The sequence below is a fragment of the Triturus cristatus genome, chromosome 11, assembly GCF_964204655.1.
Source record: "Triturus cristatus chromosome 11, aTriCri1.1, whole genome shotgun sequence".
In the NCBI taxonomy this organism is placed as follows: Eukaryota; Metazoa; Chordata; class Amphibia; order Caudata; family Salamandridae; genus Triturus; species Triturus cristatus.
In genome coordinates, this window is record NC_140594.1 from 529,008,891 (window position 1) to 529,021,578 (window position 12,688).

The following is a 12,688-nucleotide window of genomic DNA, read 5'->3' on the forward strand; positions in this document are numbered from 1 at the left end:
ATAAACTTTATAAAGGAAGACGCTATTTCCACCTTTTTGAAGGGAAAGACCAAGCATATCAGGGGAAGGAATTGTCAGCACCTTGATGGTATAATTCAGAAAATTCTTCTCCCAAATGAGTAACCCCCTACAGGGTGACCTTTTGCCTGGGCCAATGCTGGGCAATAAATGTTAGAATAACCACATCTAAAACAGGGGTCTGGATATCAAGTTTCTTGCAAAACAGAAACTTTCATGTTTCTCAATGAAAGCACCCCAGTCTGGATCTATGAATTTGGATTTTAACACAGCAACGTTCTATGAGAGGATGCTCCATGGTTCATTTACATTTGGACCCAAGGAGTACTTGGTGAAAACTAAATGAACAAATTTAAACCAAATCACAAGAGGCGCACTTGCTGGGTAAAAATCTAGGTTTCTGTCAAATTTGATGGAATTCTGTTCAGCCGTTTTGACTGTAGCGCTATTAGAAACTCCCAAAGAAAATTGCATGAGGAAATTGCGTTTTGGGACCTGCCCTCCTCTCTGCTCAGCTTGATGGATCACCATGACATATTTGAGAAAGGAGATGAGGTGAATTAAACTTTATATGGAAAGTTTTGTGGAGATTGGTCAAAAGGCACCAAAGTTATTGGAAAACCAACAAAATTTATTTCCTATGGTATCTAGGTCCTACATAGAACTACACAGTGGAGACCGCTAATGTGTAATATATGTATAGATATAAAATGTGCTATACAGAGATTATTCTTTACAAACATAACCTCTTTATATGGGTGCAAGCTTGTTTCTGTCTTTCCTAACACTATTTCGCCTGTTTTCTGAGGCCTAACTAATTAGTGTCTGTGAGCAGCAAATAATAGAACTAACAGGGCTATTAACAGTTTAGCAAACTGGGCAGTACGCCCCTCTGAGGATGACGTTGTCAACTCTTTCTGAAAATGATCTTTGTACTGCAATTGCTACTCCAATTTTCTTGTTCATGTTTGATCAAACTACACAAACAATTTTCAAAAGAAAGGGCTTTATGCCATCTTCACTGACCTCTGACCTCAATCATTCGTGCTCCAGAGTCAACACTTCCCCCATTTCCATATTCTGTACATGTTGGAGGTTTCCAGCCTTTATTACAGTGACAGTTTCCATTACTATTGCATACCTGAAATATATTCCAATCAAAAAGGTAATTTGATCATCTTGTTTCTACCTCAAATCCAAATCATTGTCTCTATAAAGCTCACTGAAACGATTTCTCATGTATCTGTAATTACATTGCTTTTAAATAACTACTACCACTTAAAAAGAAAATATAGTTATTCACTTTTCTCACATTTATGGTATAGATACAGATTATTTATTGTGTATTTGTTTGCTATCTGATGCCCACATAGGCAATTTCTGAGTATAATATCAACAGTTTCACTGGCCAAACACCGTTCCCCCTCAAAATTCTCTATTTTAGGAGTAGCTTACTTCATTTTGGCTCAGGGGACACCCCCTACTGTTCTTCAACCCACGACTGTTAAAAGAAGGCTCTTCTTCTTGCCAATAGAGCCCTCAATTGTTTGCGTGGATCATGGGCCTGGAGAGGAGAGAGAGAAGACCAAGTCCTGTCATGCCATGGCTATGCCCTCATTAAGGGCATTTTAACAGGCCACTCATAATGGGTGCCTCCCTATTCTATCAATGTGCGTCACTCCTAGCTTATCCCTTTTAAACTGAGGCACATGCTATGTTTCAATGATTCAAACATCAAGGGGCCGATTATGATGTCAGTTGGAAAGGATCTGAATGGCATTCGGTTTGTCCGAATCTGTCTCGGAAGCCTTGATCACTACCAAATTGTACAGTTTTCCCAACGACTGATTACGATGCCCGGAACCCATTTGAGCAGACCAAATTCGTTCCGAAAGGCATCTGGGCAGCCAGAGTCTTTCAGAGCTGATTAGTACAGCTCTATGGACCTGGGTTCCGTACGAGCGATCATGATGGCCAATTCAGACAGCCGTTCCGATTTGGTTTGCCAGAGACAAAACAGCTTTTGGAATCGGTCTTTGGGGGCCCGTTGCGGGCCTCCCTTCAGCCAGAGGCGTCCGAATGCGGCCAGTGGGGGTACCAAAGGGACCCCTCTTTCTAACCATGCACAATGTGGCAGGCACCTTGGGTTGGCCCCCACAGGGTGCCAGCTTTTCCCCAACCACACCTCAATGGGAGCCTGTGTTTGCCTACGGAACACAGGCTCCCATAGAAATCAATTACGAGTCCGACCCAACGATGTTGGTAAGCATCGTGATTGGTCATCCGAACTCACAGGACCTGATTCGTTTGGAAACTATTCCAGAACCGATTAGTTCGGGACAGTTTCCAAACGACACCGCAATCTGCCCCAAAGTTACAGACTCTGGGGGGAGGGTCTATTGACAAGGAAAGGGCGCATCGCGGTGCTGTGGCAAATTTTGCAGTGGCGCGCGGCGTCATTATAAAAAAAAAAAGCAGGGATGCGCTGTATTCACAAAAATACCACACACCCCTGTGTTTTCCCTTGCACTGGCGCTAAAAATAGTTGCCTATCGCCAACACAGACATCCTTGCGCCATAGTGCAAGGGTGTCTGTGTTGCAGACAATGATTGTAGGAAGGGACACCTTATTGCATATAAATGTTCTTTAAGTGCGATTTGCTCTTTCTATGTGTGCTGCATAATGCAGCACACATAGAAAGAGCGAAAAACAAACAGAGAAATAAAAGTATTTCTCCCTGTTGTGCCAATCTAACACCTGCTTTGACACAGCATAAGTTTTTGTGCAGACTCATCTTTGTAAATCTGGGGCAGCGTCAAAATGCAATGGGTGTTTTTGGTGAAAGGCCCACAGCAACACCCACTGCAGGCCCAGAAAGCGAACTGTGTGAAAGGGTACCATATTTACAAAGCAGAGTTAAGCCACACAAAGTGGCTTAACGCTGCTTTGTGAATATGGTGCAGAGCACTGCGCCACTGCAACATGGAAAAAAGTGACATTCCGGTTGCGCATTGCCCTTGTAAATATGCCCTTCAGTTTCGCTCAAAATCACCAAAAAGTAAACCTCTGCTAAACACCCATGCGAACTAAGTATGATGTGGGCGCTATCTCAAAGAAAATCTGCATGATAGAGACGCAGTGCCCAGTGCGGGGTTAGGGACAATGTTATCCTCAAGATTAAATTAAAAAATGTGTCCCTAAAGGTAAGATTCGAAATAGCATTTTAAAATGCAGACTATAACTGAAATCAATTCAAAAAGAGAGCTCGATATCTCTAATTTAGGAAAACCATGTAGGTTTATTAAAATATTTAAGTGCAACACATAAGGCAAAATATAATTAAGTTCAATAAATCTGTCATAAAGTTCAGAAATCAGTTGCCATGTGGCCCTTAATAGTTTAAATCACCGCAGCAATGAGAAAAATATTCTAAGAGACAAATGTAGAAAGCATTTTTGCGGTCACAAAGGGTCTGATTACCAGAATTGGCCATTTGCAATTGCAAAAATTATTTTTCTTATGTACAATCACCAAACTGTGATCCGTAACAAGTTACTGAATCACAATTTGATTTTGTGACCCAATTCTAATTCAGTATACGGAAGTGGTGCGTTTAGGGCATCCCTTTCAAATCGGAAAAGTATGTATTAATGTTTTGTGACCGGAATCCTGTATACAAAACATTAAGGACTTCATTTACAAGAAAATGACGTAGCGTGCTGCGGCGAACCTTTCTACTGTGCTGAGATGCATCATTGTCAAAGCACAGGGATGCGTTGTATTAACAATATGACGCATCTGTGTACTTTACCCTGCACTGGCGCACAATTGGCTGCCATGCACCAGCGCAGGCACCTTTTCGTCATTTGATGATTGTATTTGTGCAGGAAGAGACACGTTCCTGCACAAAAACAATCCTTGATGGCATTTCTGCAGCACGCATAGAAGAACAAGTTACTTACCTTCGGTAATGATGTATCTGTAAGAGACATATGTAGTTATAGATTCCTTACCCTAGAATTACCACCAGGCGTCAGTCTGGATCCCAAGACATTTTTTCGTAGCAGTACCCCTGTGCATCGGTAGGTGGTGTTGGTCGACTCCGTGCCCGATGTCGGCGTCGTGGTCGCCAAAATGACATTGCGGTGTCTACTTAGACCCACCCCTGCACGCTGACATCAGTTCTGACATGACTTTCCATGCCAGAAGGGCAGAGACATACAAGACACTGACCACTGGTGCACATAACTAGGGCCCTAAGGGAGTCAGTTTGCAGAATGGGGCGTTAAGGAATCTATACCTATATATGTCTCTTACAGATACATCGTTACCGAAGGAAAGTAACTTGTTCATCTGAAAGAGACCGTAGTTATAGATTACTTACCCTAGAATAGATACCCCAGCAATGCCAACCCCTGTAGTAGGTCTGCAAACTAAGTTCACACCAGAAAGTCCTGGAGGACCGAGCGGCCCAAAAAGCTGTCTCTCTGGACTTGGCTGTCTAAGCAGTAATGTTTTGTGAACATGTGAAGGGATGCCCACGTGGCTTTCTGGCAGATGTCAACCAGCGGAACTCCACGTTCCAATGCAGTAGTGGCTGCCGTCGCCCTTGTAGAGTGGCGCGCGCAATCCTACCGGGGGTACCTCCTTTGCCGAAGAATAGCAAATCTTGATGCATAGGACAACCCATTGGGAGATGGTACATTTGTGTAAGGCCCGACCTTTCTTCGTGCCCACTTAACCCACAAAAGTTGATCGTACACCCGCAAGTCTTTAGATCGGTCAAGGTAGAAGGACAGCTCACGTTTTGGGTCCAGACGATGGAGTCTCGCCTCCTCCTTGGAGAGGTGTGGGGTCGTGAAGAAGGTGGGCAATGTGAAGGTCTAACCTATGTGGAAAGAAGTAACCACTTTGAGCAGAAAAGAGGTCCTAGTATGAAGAACCACTTTGTCCGGATGGACATCAAGAAAGGGAGGTTTGGAAGACAGAGCCTGAAGCTCACTCACCTTGAGAGCAGAGGTGATGGCAAGCCGGAAAGCAGTCTTTTAAGTAAGAAGACGTAAAGGGCAATTACTTAGTGGCTCAAACGGAGCACACATAAGATATGTAAGGAAAAGATTTAAGTCCCACTGGGGCATTACGAAAGGAGAAGGAGGAAAGAGATGAGTAATGCCCTTCAGAAATCAGTTTACGATAGGGGACTTGGAAAAGAGAAGGCTGATCAGGAAGGCGAAGAAAAGCCAAAATGGCCAAAAGATAGCCTTTAAGAGTGCCCAGAGCAGAGCCCTGCTGGGCTAGAGAAAAAGAGGAGAACCTCTGAAAGAGAGTCAGAAAGGGGATCCACAGCCTTTGCTGTGAACCATGCCACAAATGTGTTCCATCTACAGGGGCGAAAGGCAGACTGCATGGGGCGAGAAGTTGCTGCGAGGCCCAAGGATCTGGCCGTGGCCCTCGAGTCCTTGAAGCACTCGAGTACTTTATCTGCCTTGTCACCAAACAGGCGACGTCCATCAAAGGGCATGTCCAAAAGTGTGGATTGAACATCCCCAGAGAAGCCAGTAAGTCGTCGGTATCCAGCCCACACGGATGGTGAACTTAGCTGCGTCTCTACCCTCAGCAACAGCGCTGTATGAACTATAACTACGGTCTCTTTCAGATAGAGGAAAAAAAAGGAGAAATAAAAGTATTTCTCCTTGTTGTGCCACTGCTACGCCTCCCCTGGGGAGGCATAGGATTCTGACGCATTCCCAGCTTTCAAAATGTTGTATAACTGAGAATGTGACAGGTTCCATGTATGTTGCATTGGAACACTCACAGCAACACCATGGACCGCCTCTTTTATGCAGAGTAATGCGTTAAGGGTGCTCATATTTACAAGGCTATGAAAAGTCATGCAGGGTAACTTTACGTGGCCTTGTAAATATGGGCAAGCCCATTGCGCCACCAGTGCATAAGAGAAAATTATGCACTGGCGTCGCATTAGGTTTGTAAATGACAGTTTCCCCTTTCTCCACCACTCTGCAAACGCGACTGCTATGTTATAGTTAGAAATTAGCATTTAAAAAACCTTAGAAATTCACTGAAAAAACCATAGGTTTCAGGGACATTATAGTTAGAAATTAGCATTTAAAAACCTTTGAAACTCACTGAAAAAAACATAGGTTTCAGGGACGTTATAGTTAGTTGGACTTTTCACTCATACAAAGCCAGAGAAATTAAGCCGTTATAGTTAGTTCAGCTAACTATAACTCGTGCCCCCGCAATGCACTGCTGATGATATCACATGTTACATCATTCATGACATGGTCAGTGACATCACTGATGACATCTCAAATGACATCACTGATGACATTAACCATGTGATAATCTGATGCACCGCCTCAAACCCTAATATAATCTTTGATACACCCACTCTAAAATACAATCTACCATTTTCGAAACCATAGACACACTAATACCAGTTACTACATACCCACTCACTGATTACTAGGTCTACACAAAAATCCACTTATTCACCCATACAGTTACTCATACACGCAGTCACTCATCAATAAAACACTATCATAGTCACTCATACACCTATACAGATATACACATACCACCATTCACCCATAGAGTTCCTCACACACCTAGTTAGTCATGTAAAGAATCAATCTCACTCCCATTTATTCACCTACACAGGTATACATACACCACCTCACTTATGCATGCAGATACTAATACATCGTTACTCTCTTATACAATCACTGGTACAAGCACACACTCATCCATACAGCCACTCTTACAATGACTCACTCTCACATATAGTCATTTATATACTTCAACACTCATATATACTGCCTTTTACATATGTAGTTACTCACACATGTACCACTGAGATATCCATTCATTCACCAACACACCCATACACACACTCACCCACCCATACAGTCCTTCACAGATGCACTCTTGAACTCATACGCTCAGTGAATCACCCACTTACACATCTATAAACAGAGTCACACACCCCCCAGCCACCCACACAGACACTCAGGCACCCATAGAAATACTCAGACAACCAATCAATAACCCATATAGACACACATTAAGCTACTCATCATCCAACCAACTGACAGACTGATACTGACATTTACACAGTTTAGTCACTAACCCATGCATTCAGTAAGACACGTTTAATCACTCACTTATACAGTCACGCACCTACTAAATCATCCATTCAGACACTTATACACCCACTCTTTCTTCAAAACACCTTGTCATATACATATACATATATATATATATATATATATGTGTGTGTGTGTGTGTATATATATAACGCAACCGCTATCTGTATAAAATGATGCAGGTTTTTTTGCGAGCGCCAATGTAAAAACACCCATTTTGGTTAGAATTAAAAACATTTTTTCGTGACATCAGAAGGTGTGTGTATTGGAGGAACGATAATTTTTGTTGAAATTGTAATTATAAAATGCAATAGGTTCTGTAAGTGAAAAGGAAAATATACCCACTTGGGTTATATTGCATAAAATGTATTTGTAAAAACAGAAGGTGTTTACACTGTAGGACCGTTAAAGTTTATTCAAATTATGGCTAACGGATTTACAAATATTTTTTAGCGTTTCACTATGGTTATTAATGAAACTTAATTTGGATTTTAATTATGCCGCAAAATGAATTGAAATGTGAGTGCGTTTTTGTAAATGCATAGTTATTAAAAACCTACCAGTCTTTTGTCTGATGCACTTTGGTGGTAGTCACATCACGTGACTCGTTCCTTGTACACTGTGTTTAAAATGGCCGATTTACAAGCGGTAAAACTGTTGGTGAACAAGCCTGCTAGACAGGCAAAACGCGTCTTATCAGCTGTCCATAATAAATTGATTTGTGGCCAGTACACGGCGTCGTCAATCCTTGCCTTCTGTGTGAGGAAACTGCTATATATATATATATATATATATATATATATATATATATTCACTGAAAACACCATAGGTTTCAGGGGCGTTATAGTTGGCTGGACATTTCCCTCGTACAAAACCCTAGAAATTCCCCCGTTATAGTTAGTTCAGCTAACTATAACTCGCGCCCCCGCAATGCACTGCTGATGACGTCACATATTACATCACTCATGACATGGTCAGTGACATCACTGATGACATCTCTGATGACGTCATCCATGTGATAAATTAGTGCATCTTCTTACACCCTAATATAATCTTTGATACACCGACTCAAAATTTCAGACGGCCATTTTGAAAACCATAGATACTCCAATACCAATAACTACATACCCACTTATTGACTCTTAGGTCTACATACACCTCCACTCACTCACCTGTACAGTCACTCATACTTACAGTCACTCAGTACAGGACTATCATATGCATTTATACACCTATATAGACACTCACACACCGGCAATCATCCATTGAGGTGCTGACACACCTAGTCAGTCATGCAAATAATTAATCACATTCCAATTTACTCACCTATACAGTTAAACACACTCAAGTTCACTTACTCATAAAAATACTACCACATTCTGACGCTCTTATACAATTACTAATACAAGCACACACTCATCCATACAGCCACTCTCGCAATCACACACTCTCACATATAGACATTTATATACTCTTACACACATATACACTGCGTTTCACATATGTAATTAGTGACACATGCAAAAACCAAAGGAAATAATGGACGGAGTGTTGAACATTGCAAGCGCTCACCCCCAGTCAACTGATCTGGGTTTAATCCATCACCGTTCTTTAGCCCACTCTGCCACCCCAGTTCAGACATGGCCATATGCAAATCAGTCTGACCCTGTGCCTCATGGGAACAGTCCAGCCCGAACTGCCAAGCCATGTCTTCCCTGCACCAGAAACAAGCTTCCTAGGACCGGTTTCTGGCATTTCAGCCGTCTTCAGCCAGGTTTGCTTGAATCCAGTGGCAAAGTGAGCAAGGGACTCACGGCTGATTTGCATATGGCCATGTCTGAACTGGGGTGGCAGAGTGGGCTAAAGAACGGTGATGGATTAAACCCAGATCAGTTGACTGGGGGTGAGTGCTTGCAATGTTCAACACTCCGTCCATCTTTTTCTTTGGTTTTTGCTTTGTTCGCCATAAGTTGGCAGGGTATGCTCAGACGTGAGTCCCTTGCTCACTTTGCCACTGGATTCAAGCAAGCCTGGCTGAAAACGGCTGTAATGCCAGAAACCAGTCCTAGGAAGCTTGTTTCCGGTCCAGGGAAGGCATGGCTTGGCAGTTCGGGCTGGACTGTTCCCATGAGGCACAGGGTCAGACTGATTTGCATATGGCCATGTCTGAACTGGGGTGGCAGAGTGGGCTAAAGAACGGTGATGGATTAAACCCAGATCAGTTGACTGGGGGTGAGTGCTTGCAATGTTCAACACTCTGTCCATCATTTCCTTTGGTTTTTGCTTTTTCGCCATAAGTTGGCAGGGTATGCTCAGACGTGAGTCCCTTGCTCACTTTGCCACTGGATTCAAGCAAGCCTGGCTGAAAACGGCTGAAATGCCAGAAACCAGTCCTAGGAAGCTTGTTTCCGGTCCAGGGAAGGCATGGCTTGGCAGTTCGGGCTGGACTGTTCCCATGAGGCACAGGGTCAGACTGATTTGCATATGGCCATGTCTGAACTGGGGTGGCAGAGTGGGCTAAAGAACGGTGATGGATTAAACCCAGATCAGTTGACTGGGGGTGAGTGCTTGCAATGTTCAACACTCCGTCCATCATTTCCTTTGGTTTTTGATTAGTGACACATGTACAACCGAGATATACATTCAATCACTAACACACCCATACATACACTCACCCAACCATACAGTCCATCACAGTTGCACTCTTAAAACCATGCACCCATAGAATCACCCACTCACACATCTATGCACAGAGTCACACACACCCTACCCACACAAACACTCAGGCACCCATACAGATACTCAGACAACCAATCAATAACCCATATAGACACTCATATAGCTATTCACAAAACCATGCAGCCACTTATACACCAACACACAGACACATTCAGACATTCACACAGTTTAGTCACTAGTCTGCAGTAAGATACATTTAATGACTCACTTATAGAGTCAGTTACGCACCTAGAAAATCATCCATTCACACACTTGTACACCCACTCATTCTTCAACAGGCCTTTCCCTATATATATTAAACATATTAAAACTTTACAGAAACACAGACTCACTGGATGATGTCATCAGTGATGTCATCAGTGATGTCATTTGAGATGTCATCAGTGATGTCATCAGTGATGTCATCAGTGATGTCATCAGTGATGTCACTGACCATGTCATGAGTGATGTAATATGTGACGTCATCAGCAGTGCATAGCGGGGGCGCGAGTTATAGTTAGCTGAACTAACTATAAAGGGGGAATTTCTAGGGTTTTGTACGAGGGAAATGTTCAGCTAACTATAACGCCCCTGAAACCTATTGTTTTTTCAGTGAATTTCTAAGGTTTTTTAAATGCCAATTCCTAACTATATCAGGCCTGAAACCTATGGTTTTTTCAGTGAATTTCAAAGGTTTTGTAAATGACAATTTTTAATGTATTAATTGTTATACTGATTTTTTTGATACTGATTTACTACATTTTTTAAACTATTTATTTTTAGATATTTTTTTTATTACATTATAATTACATTATACATTACAATACAAAATATACTTTCTCAGAATGAATTACTTTAGTTTTAATACTTGGCAAATAGGCAACAGACTTTTAAGTACAGTAGTTACAGTTGTTGCAATGGGCAGCACAATTTCAAACACAAAGCAACATTGAGCTCAATGTGAATTTCAATTTAAATGCAATTAGTTACTTTATGGATTACTTTTCTAACCACAGGACTGGATCCTAGATTCAGTCCTTGGATATCTCCTGGAAACAGTTGAGTAAAAGCGCTTTGGTTACAGTAGTAATTTTTAAGGAATATTATTGTATTTTAAAAGTTGACACTTAGAAACGTTTTCCCATGGAATCACCAATGTTATCCTATGGCAGAAAATTCACTTAGCAGGTAAGTAGTGTTATCGTTACTTTTTCTTACTCAGTGGTGGATCCTGGATCCAGCACTGGCCAACCTCCTGTAAACAGTTGAAAGAATGTGTTTAAGTCATACAGACGATTTTTTAGGAATATTTTTAGTTTGTGAAAATAGACACTTAGAAACTTTTCTGGTGAAAACCACACAATGAATTCCTATGGAAGGAAATACAAGTTACTGGTAAGTACGCTTAGAATTACTTTTCAGGGTTAGTGCTAGGCTAAAAGATGCAGCCCTGGGTTCTCTCCTGATAACAGGTGAGTAAATCGGAATTCGTAGTTCGGCTGATTTTAGAGGAATATTTGTACGTTTCAAAAATGGACACTTTGAAAAATTTCTTGTGAAAACCATACAATGGATTCCTATGGAAGGAAATACAAGTTACTGGTAAGTACGCTTAGAATTACTTTTCAGGGTCTATGCTGGGCTAAAAGATGCAGCACTGGGTTCTCTCCTGATTACAGGTGAGTAAATCGGAATTCGTAGTTCGGCTGATTTTAGAGGAATATTTGTACAATGGTGAAGGAAGGGGGAGGGGCCTGAGGTGACATGTGTAAACACGCCCTGTGGCGCGTTTTAAGTTGGGGAATTAATTCCTCTTCAATTCTGAGGTCCCCTGGGGGCCAACTAGCCCACAAGGTACCTCCAGTATGCGCCAGGGAGCTGCATTGCAGAGAGGTATTCAGAGGCAACGCCCCTTTTTACAACACTCTGCAACACAGCTCCGTGGCGCTTACTGGAGGTACCTGGTGGGCTAGTTGTCCCCTAGGGGACATCTGGATTGAAGAGGAATGAATAACCCAACTTAAAACGCGCCACAGGGCGTGTTTGCACAGTATCACCTCAGGCCCCACCCCCTACCTTCACCACTGTGCAAACACGCCCCGTGGCGAGTTTTAAGTTGGGATATTAAGTCCCCTTGAATCCTGAGGTCCCCTGGCGGCCAACTAGCCCACCAGGTACCTCCAGTAAGCGCCAGGGAGCTGCGTTGCAGAGAGGTGTAAAAAGGGGCGTGGCCTCATTACACCTCTCTGCAACACAGCCCCCTGGCGCATACAGGAGGTTCCTGGTGGGTTAGTTGGCCCCCAGGGACCCCCAGTATTGAAGGGGAATTTGTTCCCCCTCTGCAAACGCGCCAGGGGGCGCGTTTGCAGAGTGATGAAAGGAGGGGACGAGGCCTCCTCCCCATCCCGTTTTAAAAAAATATATATATTTTTAAGGTGGGGGGCTGTGTAGCCCCCCTTCTTTTTCTTATTTTTTGGCCCTGGGGACCCCATCCCCCAGGGCCTGCCCCCAATTTGTATTTTTTTATAAAAAAAATCGGGAAGGGGGCCGCGTGGCCCCCCTCCCGAGGACATTATTTGCCCCGAGGACCCCATCCCCCGGGGCATGGCCTTTTTTTTTTAATGTTTTTTTTTTTTTGGAGGGGGGCTGCCTTGCCCCCCTCCTGTGTCCCCTTTTGGCCCCGGGGACCCCGTCCCCCGGGGCCGTTTTTCTATTTATTTATTTTTAGGAGGGGGGCCGCGTGGCACCCCTCCCGGGCCACTACTGGCCCCGGGGATCCCATCCT

At 43.1% G+C, this 12,688-nt stretch overlaps 1 protein-coding gene across 1 annotated transcript in view; it reads right to left on the reverse strand.

The window, feature by feature from the left end:
- Nucleotides 1-297: 297 nt before the first annotated feature.
- LOC146784520 (disintegrin and metalloproteinase domain-containing protein 9-like) overlaps nt 298-12,688 on the reverse strand; it is a 1,652,657-nt gene continuing 1,640,266 nt past the window's right edge. The window contains exons 18-19 of the mRNA XM_085632972.1: nt 1,045-1,159; nt 298-356 (exon numbers count right to left, since the gene is read on the reverse strand). Of these exons, the coding sequence (XP_085489098.1) occupies nt 298-356; nt 1,045-1,159 (174 nt within the window). The remainder of the gene's footprint in view (nt 357-1,044; nt 1,160-12,688) is intronic.